Source organism: Geotrypetes seraphini, chromosome 19, assembly GCF_902459505.1.
Source record: "Geotrypetes seraphini chromosome 19, aGeoSer1.1, whole genome shotgun sequence".
Lineage (NCBI taxonomy): Eukaryota > Metazoa > Chordata > Amphibia > Gymnophiona > Dermophiidae > Geotrypetes > Geotrypetes seraphini.
In genome coordinates, this window is record NC_047102.1 from 18,598,977 (window position 1) to 18,617,363 (window position 18,387).

At 45.4% G+C, this 18,387-nt stretch overlaps 1 protein-coding gene across 1 annotated transcript in view; it reads right to left on the reverse strand.

Moving 5' to 3' along the window:
- Nucleotides 1-18,387, reverse strand: part of IPO7 (importin 7) — a 106,665-nt gene that overhangs the window by 51,448 nt on the left and 36,830 nt on the right. Inside the window, exons 5-13 of the mRNA XM_033927917.1 lie at nucleotides 17,485-17,641; nucleotides 15,915-16,004; nucleotides 15,166-15,260; nucleotides 14,962-15,046; nucleotides 10,888-11,022; nucleotides 9,298-9,397; nucleotides 9,085-9,161; nucleotides 8,167-8,283; nucleotides 175-264 (exon numbers count right to left, since the gene is read on the reverse strand). Coding sequence (XP_033783808.1) covers nucleotides 175-264; nucleotides 8,167-8,283; nucleotides 9,085-9,161; nucleotides 9,298-9,397; nucleotides 10,888-11,022; nucleotides 14,962-15,046; nucleotides 15,166-15,260; nucleotides 15,915-16,004; nucleotides 17,485-17,641 — 946 coding nt within the window. The remainder of the gene's footprint in view (nucleotides 1-174; nucleotides 265-8,166; nucleotides 8,284-9,084; nucleotides 9,162-9,297; nucleotides 9,398-10,887; nucleotides 11,023-14,961; nucleotides 15,047-15,165; nucleotides 15,261-15,914; nucleotides 16,005-17,484; nucleotides 17,642-18,387) is intronic.

An 18,387-nucleotide genomic window follows, 5' to 3' on the forward strand; every position in this document is an offset into this window, starting at 1 on the left:
CCAGTCCCAACCTGATATCAAAAGCGAGAGAAAATATAGAATGGACAGAGGAAAACGAGAGCAAAGAAAGAGGAGAATGAGAGAAAAATAAAGGAAAATAAGGGAAAGAGAGAAGCTATTATGTCATAAGGGGAAAACAATTTTCTAATCCTGGGTGCAAGCCTCTTGTCTTACCCGTGCTCTCATGTAGCCAAGCTCACTGCTGAAGAGTGGGTACACATGATTTTGCAGCATGTACTCCATCTGATCTTTGTAGATTTTTTTCTGTTAAAGTATTAAGATATTTAGGTCAGTTATGTTATGTTCTGAATCATTTAAATTCCACTAACTCCCAGTAATGGTTCAAAGTAGATTACAATTTGAACAGAAGTTACAAAATTAAAATATGTTTTAGGTTTTTTTGAGCTTTGCAGAAGATCAAATAGGAATTCAAAGATCTCAATTCTGCAAGTAACTAATTCCAAAACTGAACAGCCTGAAATCAAAGAATTTGTTAGTATACTCTTACAGTGAATACTTCAAGAAGTTGAAAAAGCAATGTTTAAAAACCAGGGGTGCCCAAAAGCTTGATCGTGATCGACCAGTAGATCGCAAAGGCAATGCGAGTCGATCGATAGACTTGCGCTGCCTTTGCGTTCTGTTCTCCCTGCTTCCCCAACACCAGGCCTGGCACATAGCCTTCCCCTCGATGTCAATTCTGACATCTGAGAGGAAGTTCCGAAGGGGGGGGGAGAAAGAAGTGGGGGAGGGGAGAAGAGAAATCACAAATATTGGAACTGGTGGGGAAACCTTCTCTGTTTGCATTACTTTTGCTGGATTTAGCATCATATACATTACATAGTTTCAAGTTTATTTCGTATTTGATAAAATCGCTTTTTTCAAAGATTACAAAGCAATGAACAAAAAATAATTTTCAAATAAGGGAGACATACAGTATAGGGATAGAAATGTATACTTTGTAGGGAAATCAGGGAAGAACATAGTCATGCAGGAGAATCCTTCCGAATGGAAACAGCTCATAAATGCTCCTACAGCCATTTCATCCCCCGACTTTGGAACCAATTGCCTGCTCAGATAAAATCCCAAGACTCGCTGATGACCTTCCAGAAAAGGCTGAAGACCCATCTCTTCAACTGAACAGTCCTAACGGACAGCCCCTTCCCTTCCTTCGTTTCCTTAATCTCCCGCTCCCTCTCTCTCAACCCTCCTCCCTCCCTTGTTTCCCCTCTTCTCACCTGTCTCTCTTCAAAAGCCTGCAAATTTTGTCCTGTATTTTACTGTGAATGCCAATTGTAACCTGTTCTGAGCTCCAGGGAGAACGGGATAGAAATCCAAATAAATCAATAAAATGTTAATACATTTAATTGATTGTCCTTTCAGCATTACAGTAAAGCACAGTTACTTACCGTAACAGGTGTTATCCAGGGACAGCAGGCATATATTCTCACATGTGGGTGACGTCATCTACGGAGCCCCAGCGCGGACAGCTTTTCAAGCAAACTTGCTAGAAGTTTCAAGTTTGCACACTGCACCACGCATGTGCTAGCCTTCTTGCCACTAGAGGGCGCATCCCCACCTCGTGGTCCTCAGTTCCATAACATAGCAAAGAAAGCCATCCCCGGGGAGGTGGGCGGGTTGTGAGAATATATGCCTGCTGTCCCTGGATAACACCTGTTACGGTAAGTAACTGTGCTTTATCCCAGGACAAGCAGGCATGATATTCTCACATGTGGGTGACCTCCAAGCCAACCAAAAAAGGGCAGGTGGGAGGATGGCAAATTATGAAAACAGGTTACGTAACACCGACTGGCCAAACCGGCCGTCGCTTCTGGACAAAGTAACCAGACAGTAGTGAGAGGTGAACGTATGAACCGAAGACCAAGTGGCAGCTTTACAAATGTCCTCCATAGGTGTAGATCGGAGGAAAGCCACAGAAGCTGCCATCGCCCGGACTTTATGACCCGTAACGCGACCCGCAAGCGGGAGACCAGCCTGAGCGTAGCAAAAAGAAATGCAAGCAGCTAACCAGTTGGACAAGGTGCGCTTCGAAACCGGGTGTCCCAAACGATTAGGATCAAAGGACAAAAATAATTGAGGAACCTTCCGATAAGACTTGGAGCGTTGGAGATAAAAGGCCAACGCCCTCTTACAATCAAGGGTATGAAGCGCCGCCTCACCAGGATGAGAATGGGGCTTCGGAAAAAACACCGGAAGGACAATAGACTGATTGAGGTGGAAATCAGACACAACTTTAGGTAAAAATTTGGGATGGGTGCGGAGAACCACCTTATCATGATGAAAGACCGTGAAAGGAGGATCCGCAACCAAGGACTGTAACTCACTGATTCGACGAGCAGATGTGAGTGCAATCAAAAAGACTACTTTCCAAGTAAGAAACTTAAGATGCGATTTGTCGATGGGTTCAAAGGGAGGCTTCATAAGCTGAGCCAAGACCACATTAAGATCCCACACCACCGGAGGAGGTTTCAGAGGAGGATGGATATTCACTAGCCCCTTCATGAAACGTGTCACCAGAGGATGAAGAGAGAGAGAACGACCCTCAAGATGCCGATGGAATGCTGCAATGGCACTGAGATGCACCCGAATGGAAGTCGTTTTCAGGCCAGACTCAGACAAATGCAAAAGATATTCCAGAAGCGAAGCCACAGGCACCGAATCTGGTTGCAGACTATTCAAAGAACACCAGGAAGAAAACCTGGTCCATTTCTGAGTATAGCAAAGCCGAGTCGAGACCTTACGCGAGGCCTCCAAAACGTCCCTCACGGCCCGAGACACCGGAACCGAAGTCAGAGGGAGAGAAACCAAGCAGTCAGATGTAAAGACTGAAGATTGGGATGCAACAGCGAACCCCGACTCTGAGACAGCAGAGAGGGAAACACCGGTAGAAGTAGAGGTTCCCTGGTACTGAGTTGAAGAAGTAGGGAGAACCAGGGCTGCCTTGGCCACCGAGGTGCAATGAGGATCATGGAGGCTCCGGCCGATCTGAGATGAACCAGCGTTCTCAAAATCAGAGGGAACGGTGGAAACGCATAAAGGAACCTCCCCTCCCATTCGAGGAGGAAGGCATCCGCTTCGAGACGATCCGGAGAGTAGATCCGAGAGCAATAGAGGGGTAACTTGCGAGTCTCCGGAGAGGCAAACAGATCCACTTGAGGAGTTCCCCAGCGGTTGAAAACCTCGCGAAGTACTCGGGAGTTCAGAGACCATTCGTGCGGCTGGAGAAGACGACTGAGTTTGTCTGCAAGCTGGTTCTGCTCTCCCTGAATGTAGACCGCCCGCAGAAAGATATTCTGGGAAATTGCCCAGTCCCAAAGACGGAGAGCCTCCTGGCATAGAGGCCAAGAGCCCGTACCCCCCTGCTTGTTGACATAGTACATCGCTACCTGATTGTCCGTCCGCACGAGTACTACCTGGTCGTGCAGCAGGTGGACAAAAGCTCGCGCCGCCAGAAAAATGGCGCGAAGCTCCAGCACATTGATGTGGCACCGACGGTCCTCGGCCGACCACAGAGCCTGCGTCCTCAGACCGTCCAGGTGCGCTCCCCACGCGTACTCGGAAGAGTCCGTCGTCAAGACCTTGGTGTGAGGAGGAACGCGAAACAGCAAACCCCCTGACAAATTGGAAGAGTCGGTCCACCAACGGAGCGATCGACGTAAACAAGGAGTTACTGATATCCGGGAAGACACCGGATCGCGATCCTGGCGCCACTGCGACGACAGAGTCCATTGCGCGATTCTCAGGTGTAAGCGAGCGAACGGCGTGACGTGAACCGTCGACGCCATGTGACCCAGCAAAACCATCATGTGCTGGGCCGACACCTGCGACTGCCCTCGACAATGCCGACTCCACCGAAGCAGAGTCTCCCGCCGGGGCGGGGGGAGAAAAGCGCGAAGGCGAACCGTGTCCAGCACGGCTCCAATGAACTGGAGAGACTGCGCCGGACGCAATTGAGATTTGGGGAAGTTCACTTCGAACCCCAGGCCCTGTAAAAGACTGATAGTCTGTCGGGTCGCTAAGATAACCCCCTCCCTGGACGGGGCTTTGATCAGCCAATCGTCCAGATAGGGAAAGACCTGTAGACCCCGCGAGCGCAGGGCCGCCGCCACCACCACCATACACTTGGTGAATACCCGAGGGGAGGATGCCAGCCCGAAGGGAAGAACCCGATACTGCAGGTGCAAATCCCCGACCTGAAACCGCAAAAACCTGCGGCAAGCGGGATGCACCGGAACATGGGTGTAAGCTTCCTTCAAGTCCAGGGAGCACATCCAATCCCCCTCCTCCAAAAGAGGATAGAGAACCGGGAGCGATAACATACGGAACTTCTCTCGGACCAGGAACTTGTTGAGCTTCCGGAGGTCCAAAATGGGGCGTAAGTCCCCGGTCTTTTTTGGGACCAAAAAGTAACGGGAGTAAAATCCCAGGCCCATCTGATCGCGAGGCACCACCTCGACCGCCCTGAGGCTCAACAAGGCCCTGGCCTCCTCCAGGAGAAGGGGCAGCTGGTTCCGATTGGGAGGGCAAGCCCCGGGGGGCAAGTCCGGAGGCGGACAGGAGAAGTTCAGCAAATAGCCGTCTGAGATTATCCCGAGCACCCAGGCGTCCGACGTGATCACCGACCAGGCCCCGGCAAAGGCCGTCAGCCGACCCCCGATGGGGAGGGGGTGGCTCGATATTGCGGTGGGGGCCCGCCCCCAACCGCCTATCCCGTCAAAAGGACGGCGCGGCCTTGGCGGCCCCCTGCGCGGCAGGTTTAGAGGGGCCGCCTCTACCCTGCTGGGGCTGTCTTCGAGGGGGCGGTCTGGAGAAGGCCGGTGTGGACTTCTGAGGGTATCTCCTCGGAGGCTGCCCGAAGGGGCGCTGAGCAGGCGCCTTAGGCTTCGGCTTCACCAGAGAGGCCAAAGAGCGTTCCTGTTTGGAAAGTCGCTCCGTCGCCGCATCCAAAGTGTCATCAAACAATTCCACGCCAACGCAAGGCAAATTAGCCAGGCGTTCCTGCAAATTGGCCTCCATTTCGAGGGTACGGAGCCACGCCAGCCGGCGCATGGCCACTGCACAGGCGGAGACCCTCGAGGCGAGTTCAAATGCATCATAAACCGCGTGGAATAAATAGAGGCGCAGCTGGGTCAGGTTGGAACTAAAGGTGGCGAACCGGTCCCTATGCGACTCAGGCATCACCTCCCGAAAGGAGGGGAGGTCCTTCACCATCGTACGGAGGAAGGAAGAGTACGAGAAGGCGTAGTTCAGGACCCTGGTCGCCATCAGAGAGTTCGCATAGAGACGGCGCCCAAATTTGTCAAGGGTCCGGCCCTCCCTACTAGGCGGGACCGTCGCCGAGACCCGGGAAGGCTGAGATTTTTTTGACCGCCGATTCCACCAGAAGCGAGGTGTGGGAAAGTTGGCCCTTCTCAAACCCTTTGATGGGAAGGGTGCGATACTTAGACTCCATTTTGGCGGGGACCACAGCGACCGTCAATGGAGCCTCAAGATTCCTCAGAAAGGTCTGACAGAGGACCTTGTTAATTGGAAGGCGCGGCGACTCCCTGGGGGGGGCAGGGAGATCCTGCTCCTCCAAAAACTCCTTGGTGTAAGTGGACCCTTCCGACAAGTCAACACCCAAAGCCGCAGCCATATCCTGCACAAACCTCGTAAAGGACGAGGGTTTAGCAGGAGGAGAGGGAGACCGAGACTTCCCGGCAGAGCCGAAGGGAGAGGCCTGGTTGGAGTATCTGGGCTCCCTACCCGACCCCGACCCCAAAGAGGCACAGTCCTGCGACCTCGACGGAGTCGGAGACCGGGTGCGCCTGGAGGAACCCCTCGGGGATCCCCCCGGGGTCCGAGGCACCGAGGTCCGCCCCTTCGGCCCGGGCGAGGAAGCCCGAGAGCTCTCCCTGGCCGGAGACCGGAACAAAATGGGGTTATCAACCCGCAAATCCCGAACTTGCAAGGCCCCGCCCCTGGCCGGTGACGAGCGACCACGCCGCCGAGGCGAGGTCCGAGACCTCTTAGCCTTCCTCGGCTTGCGCCTCGCTCGAGACCTGCCCGAGGGAGACGAACCCCTCGAGGACCCCGAGGACGAGGACGAAAGTCTTCGTACTCGGCGCCCCTTGTCCTTCGGCCGCACACTACGCTCCGGCGGACCTCGCGAAGCCGGGTCCGAGGGAACCACCGAGGTCGAGGCCGTGGGCGCCTCGGGAGCCAAGGCCCCGGTACCCGAGACCGAGGTCGCCAACTGCGGGGCCACCGGGGCCGAAGCCTCCGAGGCCGAAGCTGCCGAGGCCGAAGCCTGGTGCAGCTGGTCAATGGCCCCGGTGAGCTCCGAGGCGATCAACGCCCGGAGCAATTCCTGGAACACGGGGATTGACATCCCCTGCGGCAAGACCTGCCGCTGCTCCTCAGAGGGCGACCTCGGTCTCGAGTATTCCCTCGGGGCAGCGGACGATGGCAACTTGGGCTTCACTGAGGCGGAACCACCCGCCGACGAGCCCGAGGATGGCTTCTTAGATGGAGCTGAGGAGGGAAGCGGAGACTTACCCGAGGCCTTGGAAGAGGGCAGCTGCTTCGAAGGCACCGAGGCCCGAGGCGACGCCGACGGTCCCGAAGCTGAGGCCGAGGCCGATGTCGAGGCCGAGGTCAAGGCCGGGGCCGAAGCCGAGGCCGAACTCGAGGCCTTCCCCGGCGGGGACTCCACAGAGAAAAGTTCCGCCATGCGGGCCTTTCGGCGTTTAAGTGCCCGCTTCTGAAAGGTGGCACACTTATCGCAGGATGCCGTCGGGTGTTGGGGCCCCAAACACCGCAAACAGCACCTGTGCGGGTCAGTAATAGAAAGGAGTCTTTCACAGCGCCCGCACTTTTTAAAGCCCGTTACGGGCCGGGACATGGGCCCACAAGCGAGCCGGGAACAAGCGAGGTTCCTCGGCCACGGCTACCGGGAGCCCCCGGTAGTAACGAATACGAAGTATTTTTTTTTTTTTTTTTTTTTTTTTGAAAAAGAAAGAAACAAAGCAAAAAGAGACGAAAAAACGCAGCGACCGTGCGAAAAACCCCACACAGCCGCGGCGACAGAAGGCAAATTTAGCACAATTTCTCCACAGGGCTTCTGGCTCCGCGGATGAAAAAGAACTGAGGACCACGAGGTGGGGATGCGCCCTCTAGTGGCAAGAAGGCTAGCACATGCGTGGTGCAGTGTGCAAACTTGAAACTTCTAGCAAGTTTGCTTGAAAAGCTGTCCGCGCTGGGGCTCCGTAGATGACGTCACCCACATGTGAGAATATCATGCCTGCTTGTCCTGGGATAAAGCAATATACAATTTAAAAAAAACTACAGTATATACAAATGGGGCAATAGTAGAAACAGGCACCTGTTTAGGTGCCTCAATGCCTTGAGTTCAGCACTAATTCCTAAACATCTTTGAACCAAGTTTATGTTTATAGACTACTAGCCTAAGTCAGCATTGGCAAAGTGCCATGTTCATTGGCAAGCATAAACTGGTATGTCTGAGTGTTCTACAAACTTTGTGCATAACTTGGAGACATGCCCAAGGCCTGCACATGCTCTGCCCATATGTATGTCTCCCTCCCTTTACAGTTAAATCCTATCACCACTATGGTCTTCATAGCTACCTTACTAAATTACTTATCAATCAATGGCACATACCTCTAGGTGCAAATTTATATAAACTGCCCAAGTATAAAAACAGGCAGCACAAGAATGAAAACCAACAAGAGAATCAGCAAAAGAGAAAGAAACTAGCAGATTGCCAGCCTTCCAACCCCAAAGAGTGGGGGTGGTTGTTGGGAATCAGCGATTTTCTCTTTGCAAGCTGATGTAATTTGGGGGTGACGAACCAAAATCCACGAATAATCGAAACCGCGATTGTCGAAACTGCAAATACGGAGGGAGAAGTGTAAAAAGGAAGTCATTTTCACAGATGAAATACCTCTAGGATTTGGGAAAATATGAAACAGAATTGCATGTTAGGTGATATTTGTAAGTCAGCAGTTAACTGATAAATTGAAGCATATACTTTGGCACTGTGCCATAAAGGATCTTAAATATCGGTTTGTAGATCACTAGTACCGAGCCACAGCAATCTGAGAAAAACTGTGTAGCATCAATGGCATTACTTGCTCTATGTCCTCTTACCTTCAGGAGTATTTCAGCCAAAGAACCAATCATATGTAGTGCTCCATCCTTTTTACGTGGATCTGCATTGGGCTCTGTGAGGATCTGATAGCAGAAACCCATGGTCTTTTGGAGGACCTGAATTTGGGATATATGCAGAATGCTTGCTATTTTTTTATTATTATTTAAACAAAGAGTCTTAATTAAATATACCAAAGGAAAACAGTCACCATTTCCACATTGCTTTGAACAATATATATCATATTCTCCTCAATATAAAACTCCTAAATATTTTAAAGGATTTCAAAAAGAAAAGGAGAAAATCAGAAAAGGGAGAAGGTGACACTTTACATTAAAAATGTCAAATCTGTACCTCTCAATAAGAAAAGAAAAAATAATTTAAAACCAAAAATACTTATTCACCTACAAAATTTAACTTACGAACAGAGTCCCAAATGTTTTTCCCATTTAAGTAAACTTTTATGCCCATTGGCCAATGATTAAAAGCAACTGATGTTTTTAAAAAGTACTAAGTACACAACTTTATTTTCTCTTACACAAATCAAGCGTTGCATGGCCAGTTAGCAATTATGCTAATAGTAGAAGTTGAAGAATTCTATTACTGCCCAATAAATATTATGCATTGGCATCTACTGTCCATAAAGTATGCCAGAGCAATACTCTGGTACTTTAGATAGATTGTGAATCCACTGGGACAGATAGGGGTAATGCATGTCTGATTGTTAAATGCTTAGATAATTTTGATAGGTGGTATATAAATAACTAAAATAAATACCAAAAACCACTAACAAATAAAATATCGAAAGTCACTTAGCATGCACAGCCAGCACCACTGTATTCTTAAAGATGAAGTCAGAATCTGCAACAAAAACTTTACAGTAACTGGTACATCATCAGTTCCTAATTGAAATGTCTCACCTCTTTCCTCTTACTGCACGCTGTAAACAGCAAAGTCTGGGCAGCAGTGGTAGGAGAAATGAAATCTTCAAACACATCTATTCAACAAATGTAATTAGAAAATATGTCAAGAGACAAAAATTAAGTGTGCTCGGTCAAAAAAAATACACATGAAAATACAAGACCATTTATGTACGGGTAACAAAGCACACACAGCTCAGTATCAAATCTCACCAAACTTCATGCGGATGTATTCATACGGATCTTCCTGCCAAAGCTCTTCATCAGAGTCTGTGTAGCACATAAGTGGAAAAACAACATCTTGGATAATGCCCTACAATAAAACACAGATATGGCAACCTGTAAATTATGATTTAGAAACATACCAGGGCTTATTTGGTCAAGTCACCAACATACAAAACATTTAAAGCTAAATCTCTACTGTCAACCTGAACTCACTGCTGATGTTTATGACCAGGTCAACAGCATTTGATGGTTTGAATATATATACACCCAGCATTGATCTTTGCGACACCGAGCAAGTCACTTAATCCTCCACTCTCCACTGCTCTGAAGGTGTAATCACAAAAAGGCGGTATAGAAGTCCCATTCCCTTTGATTGTAGACACTATCAAAATGGTTTTGATTTTGCAAAGGGGCTGCTCTCTTTTTTAATCTTAATACTGAATTCACTTAATATCTCCCTACAGAGTGCAGAGCCAGCAGAGAGAGACAAAGGGGATAGGGTATTGACCTGGCTCCCCCAGGTATATCCCCCAAGGCACCCAACTAGCCTAAGCTCCCAGGGTGTCAGGTCAAAAGCGCGCAGGGACAAAGGCGCGCCCAGACAATTGAGCGCAGCGCGTGCCACCGCACCGCTCTAAATTACTGATTTTAGCGCTCCGACGGGGGTGGAGGGGGGGAACCCCCCACTTTACTTAATAGACATCGCGCCGCGTTGTGGGGGGTTGTAACCCCCCAAATTTTACTGAAAACTTCACTTTTTCCCTGTTTTTAGGGAAAAAGTTCAGTTTACAGTAAAATGTGGAGGGTTACAACCCCCCAAACCCCCCATAACGCCGGCGCGATGTCTATTAAGTAAACTGGGGGGGTTCCCCAACAAAACCCCCCGTCGGAGCCCCTAAAAACTATAATTTAGAGTGGCGCGCGCTGCGCTCAATTGTCGGCGCGCGCTTTTGTCTTTCGCGCCGTTGTCTATGAACCGCTCCCAGGGATCAACCTAGGTAGAAAATCTACAAAGGGAGCCTTTTGTTAGAATGGTCCAGGAGCATGGAAAATGCCATCCACCACCTGCTGGAGATATGTATACTGGAGAATACAAAACAATAACTGCATGACCAAATAGTTCTATGTGATTCACAAAAGAGTAATAAGAATACAGAAATAATCTGAATGAAGAGATCTAATTGCCTCTGAATTTGTTAAAGAGATGGGGATTGCCTTCTAAACTGAAGGTAAGAGTGAGACAAGGAGCACAAATGCCTGAAATCTCTATCGTTGGTGATAGTATTAGTAGCCATATTCACACAAATGTACTCAGTTCACTATTTGGCTAAACTTCATCTGGGACTTTTCAAATATTCAGAAATCACCAAATCAAAACATATTCATAGTACTATCTTATAAACCACTGAATATTTTTCTAAAGTATGTAGAATCCTCAGAGGACTCACTTTCCTTTATTTAGAGTTCATAGAAGGATAATATGAGCCAATATCTTATATATAAAGTGCAAATGCTTTCTACATGGAACACTCCATTCAAGCTATCAGAAGTAGTTATTTGAAGCATGAGATTTTTTACCTGGATGTGAGGTTTCAGGCTCTTCCAGGTGATGGCATGGGACACTCCTTGATTAATGTAGTTCAGAGTCTGCTGCAAGACACGAGGAGCTATGTACTGTTTTTCTTTGTACTGATAGAGCACTTTCAGCAACACCTACAAGAGAAAAAGATAATGAGTAGGGCTTCAATACAAAACGCAGCCAGTTTAATCAAATGATTACTGACCTGCAATGCATCACTATATTATTTCACTATCATTACAAATAACATGTATACAGCATGAGGTGACCATAACAATATGGATACCAAAAGGAAATGGCAACTGACCCAAAACACGTATCAAGACCGTCCCAGTGACTTAGTGGCCACAATTCTTTAGCTGGGATAGACACCTTTGAGAAAAACTGTGGTAGAGTTTCAACCTAAGCGATTCCCAAATAAAAAAAGCTAGAAATTTCATGTTCTGAATACTGTACAAAAATATTCTAGCACCCTGCCTGCCTGCTGTTTCTCACCTCTTTTTCAATCTGGGGGCATACCAAGAGCCACCGAGGCTGTCTCCTGACTAGCATGATAGTCATTTCTTCCCTATGTCTGTAGTAACGGCAGGAGCTTCTGCTGGTCTTCCCTACTACCCTATGGTTCACCTATGTGGTGACCATCATACATGCATAAAGCACATAAAAAGTACCAACATTTTGCATGCAGACAGACAGCTAGACATACACTCAATGATAGGTACATTTCATAACAAGTAAGAACAGCTACCGGACATACTTGAACAGAAACTGATCCCAAGGGGTTATATTCAAGAGTAGGTATTGGTGGTCCAGTAGTGATCTGGGACAGGAGTAATCCCTACTTGCCCTGTCCCAGCCAGCTTTGCGCCCCCTGCCCCTCCCCGACCCATAGCATTCTCCCCAGGCCTGCCTTAAGCCTCGGTGGTCCAGCAGTGAGCCGGACAGGAAGTGACCCTCCCATGTCTTGTCCCAGCTGGCTCTTCGCTCCCAACTCTTTCTTGATCTGTTGCAGGCCTCCCCTGGGCCTGCCTTGAGCCCTGGTAGTCCAGCGGCGAGCCAGGATAGAAGCGACCCCTCCCGTCTCCTGTCCTGTCTGTGAGCAGGTAAAATGTTAATATGGGTGAAGGCTTCCTTGAGGTCGAAGAGAGCAATCGTTCTTCTCTAACAGTGGTAATAGAGTTCCCAGAGAGACCATGCAAAATTTCTCTTTCACCAAGTATTTGCTGACAGCTCGGAGGTCTAGAATTGGATGATGCCTCTGGTTTTTTTGGTATGAGAAAATACCTGGATTAGAACCCTTGGCCCCTCTCCTGCAGGAGTACTTGCTTTATGGCACCAAGCTGGCCAGGACAGGGCAATTTTGAGAATACAGTGTTCCCCCGGTTGTTCGCGGTGGGGGGGGGGGTCATTTTCGGACCGCGAACCGCCAACAAGGAGAGGGCAGCCGAAGCACCGTGAGCGCAGGAAATCACTCACAGTTCGCTCCGACCACCTCTTCCTGCACGAAGTTGGGCCTTATCCAATCAGGAGCTGCTTTGACACGCAGCTCCTGATTGGATAAGGCCTGACTTCGTGCTAAACTGGAACATACGCAGGTGAAGCTGGACTCATTTAGAGTACTGGTCTTTGATCTGGGGGCCACCACGTGAGCGGACTGCTGGGCCAGCAGCGGCAATTCTTATGTTCTTATCTATGCCATTTACACTCCAACACAACGCACGTACTTACTACATTGATCAAACCAAACCTGCTACTAATCGCACTAAGCAACTTTTTGCTACATTAACTAGACTTACTCGTTTGAATTCTTTATCTTCATTAAATTCTACTTTGACAGCTCAAAATCTGGCCAATTATTTTGCAACTAAGATGTCTTCTTTCAAAGATTATTTTCCATTATCTCCTTCACCAGCACTATCAACAAAGAACAATCATTCTTTATCTGATAAATTTTTTCTGAAGTTTCTTCGATTTGGTCAGAATTTAATTTGCCCTCTTACTACTATTGAACGAACAGTAAACTCTTGAAGAAAACTACATGCTTACTTGATCCTATTCCGTTTACATGGATCTTAAACAAACATGACTTGTCACCCTTAGCTTTGAGTATGATCAATAATAGCTTATTATCTGGAGATGTTCCTCCTGAATGGAAAATAGCTGTTTTTCCTAAAATTAGAAATTCTTCTCTTGACTCTTCGCAAGTCTCTAATTTTCACCAGGTTTCTAATCTTCCATTTATTTCTAATGTTTTAGAAAAGATTATTTTTCTTCAACTTTCACAACATTCAGAGTCTTCATTTATGCTTCATTCCTCACAATCTGGTTTTAGAAAACATCATTCTATTGAAACTGTGTTAGCTTCTCTGCTTAATAATTGCTATATAGCACTTGACCAAGGTACAGCTGTTCTTCTAATTTCTTTACATCTGTTGGCAGTCTTTGATCTTATGAGCCATTTTCTTCTTATGGATTGTTTACGCTTTTTTGAGCATTTCAGGGTCAGTACTAAATTGGTTTAAATCATTTCTTGCTGACAGAACTTTCAAAGTTTCATTTTCTTCAGTTTTTTCCTCTTTGTAATCTCCCCTATGAAGTACATCAGGGTTTTCTATTCTTTCACCATTGTTAATTAAAATTTTCTTGAGCTCACTTGCTTTGAAGATTCAGGAATTTCAAATTAAAACAGTTATTTTTATGCAGATGATATATTGTTGGTTTTTCCTCAAAATCTTGATGGTCCTAATTTAATTACTTTACAATCATGCCTTGACATGATTGATGAACGGGTTTCTGAAAATAAACTAGTTTTGAACCCACAAAAGACTGTTGGGATATGGATTACAGGTACTTCTAATTCACCATCAATGAACCTCTTTTAAGATCTTAGCCTATTCAACTTTCAAATATGATGAAGTACCTAGGAGTATATCTGGATTCTGCACTTACATTCCATGTACAACTTTCTTCAGTGGCAAGATCCTGGTTTTTTCTCTTTGTCTAGGATTCATTCAATTCATCCGTATATAGGATACATCTTGTTGTAAATTCCTTATTTATGCGTTAATTTCTTCCAAGATCGATTATTGTAACATTATTTACACTGCCATGTAAATATCACTATTAAAAAAATTACAGACTATACAAAATCTTTTATGTGCGGGTCCAACAGACTGGAACAAACTTCCAGTGTCTCTTTGGCATCAGAAAGACTTGTGTCAATTAAAATAAACTCAAAGCATCATCTTTTTTGCCAAATAAAATATGTGCTCTAATGTTTGTGTTGGTTGAGCTGTGTTGAATCTGTACTGTGTTTTAATTATGTATCTTTTACTGTAATCTGCTTTGAATAATTACTTGTCTCTCACCTTGCCGCATGTAATTTAAGTTTCCATGCTTAAACAAATGGCCAATTACGTGTGCCCTCTTTGTTCCAAGGTCATCCAGCAGCTGTCAACACAGCTACCAACACTAAGCCATCTCCTGCCCTCGGATTAGCACCTTCCTGATGAGGAGAACCAAACTTCAGGATTCCAACATGGCAAAATATAGCACTCCTGCCCAGCCATAGGACTATTCCCAAATGACTTATTTGGTGAAATTCAAAAGTTTCAAGTTTATTTAAAAATTTGTTATACTGCCTAATCAGGCTTCTAAGCGGTGTACATTAGTCAATAAAAACATTCAAGTTAACAAACATATTTGGGGATACAGTTAACTAAACAGACAGACTTATACAAAAGGAGAGAAGGGGTCAAACTACAAGCTTATAGGAAAGAAACACTGAAGGAGAGAACAAAAAAACTGTTGCAAGTAGAATAAAAAACAACTCACTTTAATAAGGGTGAAGGAAAGACATATGATACGATAGGTAGGTAGATAGTCCCTTACAAAAGGGGCAGGAAGGAAAAAGGAAAGTTGGATGATTCTTGCACAAGCAATGGATTCATGGTTCCCCATTCTCTTCTCTTTTCAAATGCCACAAGACACCAATTAGGAACCTCGCAAAAAATCATATACTGCAATAACCTCCAAAAGGTGACTCCAAAAGAAAAAGATGTGAGGGTTCTTACCTGTTGAACGCCAACAGCAAATGCTTTGAGGAACACTTCAGCAAATTCATTATACTCCTTTGAAACATTACCTGGACTTCCATACCTGCAATAAAAGTCAGAATTCTCAACACCTTCTAAAACGTGTCTGCCAAAGTATGTGCTTGTGGTTTGAAGTGTTTAAGCCAGGATAGAATGGGAGAGCGGAGGTGTGAAAGTGCTCACCTTTCAAAAAGCCTTGCTAGTATATGCAATGCCCATTTCTTGCATTTCCACCACGGTAATTCAGGCCTATCATCTTCATCAACTTGAAGTGTTTCCTTTAAGAGAAAAACAATTTTTTTTTCACATGCTTCTTTAAGTAATTGCTGTCAAATGTTAATCGTTAGAGGTATGCACTTCATTTTTTTTTCCTTTTCTTTTGTTTTGGTAATTTTGTTTCCTCTTTTGTCTGAGATAAAGTTTACCTAAAACAAAATAAACTCAAAAACAAAACCAAAAATGGAAAAGGAATATGGTGTCAAGGGATCCTAACTGACCATCCTGTGCTTCTGGGCACTTCCCCCCCCCCCCAAACTCTAACCCCATCCAGGTATTTCAAAAGTTCAAATGGGGGCAAGAGAAATCTCCAGTCACTATTTTGTATTTTAAAATTTTACAAACTAAAAAATTATCCTTAATGGATACCTACATACAGTTCACCCCTTCCAGGGCATGTATGCATAATAGAAGGAAGAAAGAGCCAAAAATCATTTCCATTTTTACATAATTTGTCAGTTTGCTTTGACCCCTACGACAGCTTAAACTCCAAAATGATCCTTTCATTAATTTTTCCAGTTCTCCAGGAATTATCTCCACTAAAGTGCAGAACCTTACACACATGCTCAACCATTCATATCTCCCAATGCAGAAAGTCACAGTCAAGTGAAAGAGAAATCAAAATTTATTTTTCCTGTAACGTTCACAGTACTTACAGCAGGCACATCTCTGTCCACGACTGTTTTCAAAATTTCAATCCAGTCAGTCATATTCTGCTGATTGATGAGCTCCAGCGGCAAAGTGTACTATCAAAAGAAAATGATTTCAGCTTAGCTTCCTCTCACTGTGCCCCAGCCACTCCCCGTTGGTCTAGATTTTCACATTCCAAGTGGTTTCATTTTAAATGCATCTACCAACAAAGGGGCAGCAAAGGGGTGCTTATAAGAATGCTAAAAGGGCCCTTTTTAAAAATGACAACTTATTTTCTTTTAAAAGCCTAGAGCTGGCTGGTTTACATTTGGTTAAGGAAAAGTGGTGACTTGGTTACAATGTCCTTAGTAAATGAGTAAATTTTCTATTTCAGTTCTGCTCTCTACTGACACATGCAAACTGGACATAAGGGAGACCTGGGAAATAAGGGAGAGGTTCAAAGATGATTTTCTTCTTGATGCCCACTTTAGTCTGCCATTGCAACAGGAAGAGACCAACCCAGAAAATTTTACAAAAAAGAAGTACATAGAAACATGATGGCAGATAAAGGCCAAATGGCCCATCTAGTCTGCCTATCTGCAGTAACCATTGTCTCTTTCTCTCTGAGAGATCCCACGTGCCTATCCCAGGCCCTTATGAATTCAGACACAGTCTCTGTCTCCACCACCTCTTCCGGGAGACTGTTCCACGCATCTTCCACCTTTTCTGTAAAAAGTTATTTCCTAAGATTACTTCTGAGCCTACCATCTCATAACTTCATCCTAAGCCCTCTCATTCCAGTTTCCTTTCAAAGAAAGACTCGACTCATGTGCATTTACATTACATAGGTATTTAAACATCTCTATCATATCTCTCCTCTCCTGCCTTTCCTCCAAGGTATACAGATTGAGATCTTTAAAGTCTGTCTCCATATACCTTATGACGAAGACCACATTTTAGTAGCTTTCCTCTGGACCAACTCCATCCTTTTTATAGCTTTTTGAAGGTGCAGCCTCCAGAACTGTACACAATATTCTAAATGAGGTCTCACCAAAGTCTTATACAGGGGCATCGATACCTTCTTTTTCCTGCTGGCCTTACCTCTCCCTATGCAACCTAGCATCTTTCTAGCTTTTGCCATCACCTTTTCAACCTGTTTAGCCACCTTAAGATCATCACATACAATCACACGCAAGTTCTTCAACCCCTAAACTGTACCGTTCCCTCGGGTTTTTGCAGCCCAAATGCATGACCTTGCATTTCTTAGCATTAAATTTTAGCTGCCAAATTTCAAACCATTCTTCAAGCTTCACCAGGTCCTTCGTCATTTTATTCACACCATCCGGCATGTCTACTCTATTGCAGATTTTGGTTATTATCCACAAAGAGGCAAATCTTACCCGACAACTCTTCAGCAATATCATTTATAAGAAATTCAACTCATTCTTATTTTCAAATGACATTTTTTTCCCTCTAAAGATAAATCTGACCCTCATTGGGAGCTTGTAACAGCAGCTGATTGCTGAGAGTACAACTTAATGTCTACACACACTTAAAACCATGCAACACAATTAACACAATTTGTTTTAATTGTACCTGGACAAGAGCATAGAAGATTTTGAAGATCTGCTTCTGGATAAGGACAGACTGATCTGAAGGGTCAGAGAGCAGCTGAATGAAACGATCCTTCAGCATTGGCAAAAAATGTTGCATTGCTGCTACTAATGGACTGCGCTCTTCTGGTTTCTTGTACCTTTTAGAAACAGGTGGTAGAATATGTCACAGAATTAATTTTTTTCTTTTACAGATATACTATATGTGCAGCTAGACAAATATGGTAATTTCAAAATCTATAAACCAATTTAATTCCTCTTACTAAAAATATATATTCCACCTAATGCTCTACAATGCTAAAGTCTTAATATTGAGCCTTGGTTTTTTCTTTTTAACTCTCAAATAACTTTATTCCCCTGCAGAACCCCTTGAAAATTCTTCCCACCATCTCTCCTAAGTGCATCCAAAAGGAACACAGGGATGAAGGGAATGGAGACCCATACCCCTCCAGGCAGGATCCTGCAGGACCAATCCACACACCAGCAGGTTATAATGGCGACTTCACTGGAAAAGCCTAGCTTTTTCTCTACGTCCATCTATCGGTAGGAGGGGGTAACACCCACATGTTCAGAACAGTGCAGCCTCTGAGGACAAGGAAACCCTGATGACAATTTGTGGCACTGTCATTGTAATAATACATGCTTGATTTAAACTGCAAAGCTTTATGTGCCATATAAATTGTGCTAATATAGTGCTGTTAAAAAGATTTCTTTGCAGTTATGAATGCTCTAAAGTCAGCTCTCCTTCCAGGCACTCTACATGATCTGAGTAAAAAGGCAGCACCCAAAGCACCCTGCACTATATGGAAATAAGGAAACCCATTTATTTGGAAGTTAACAGGAAAGTTCCACCTCATGGGAGCTATAATTCTAGACTAGAGATCTT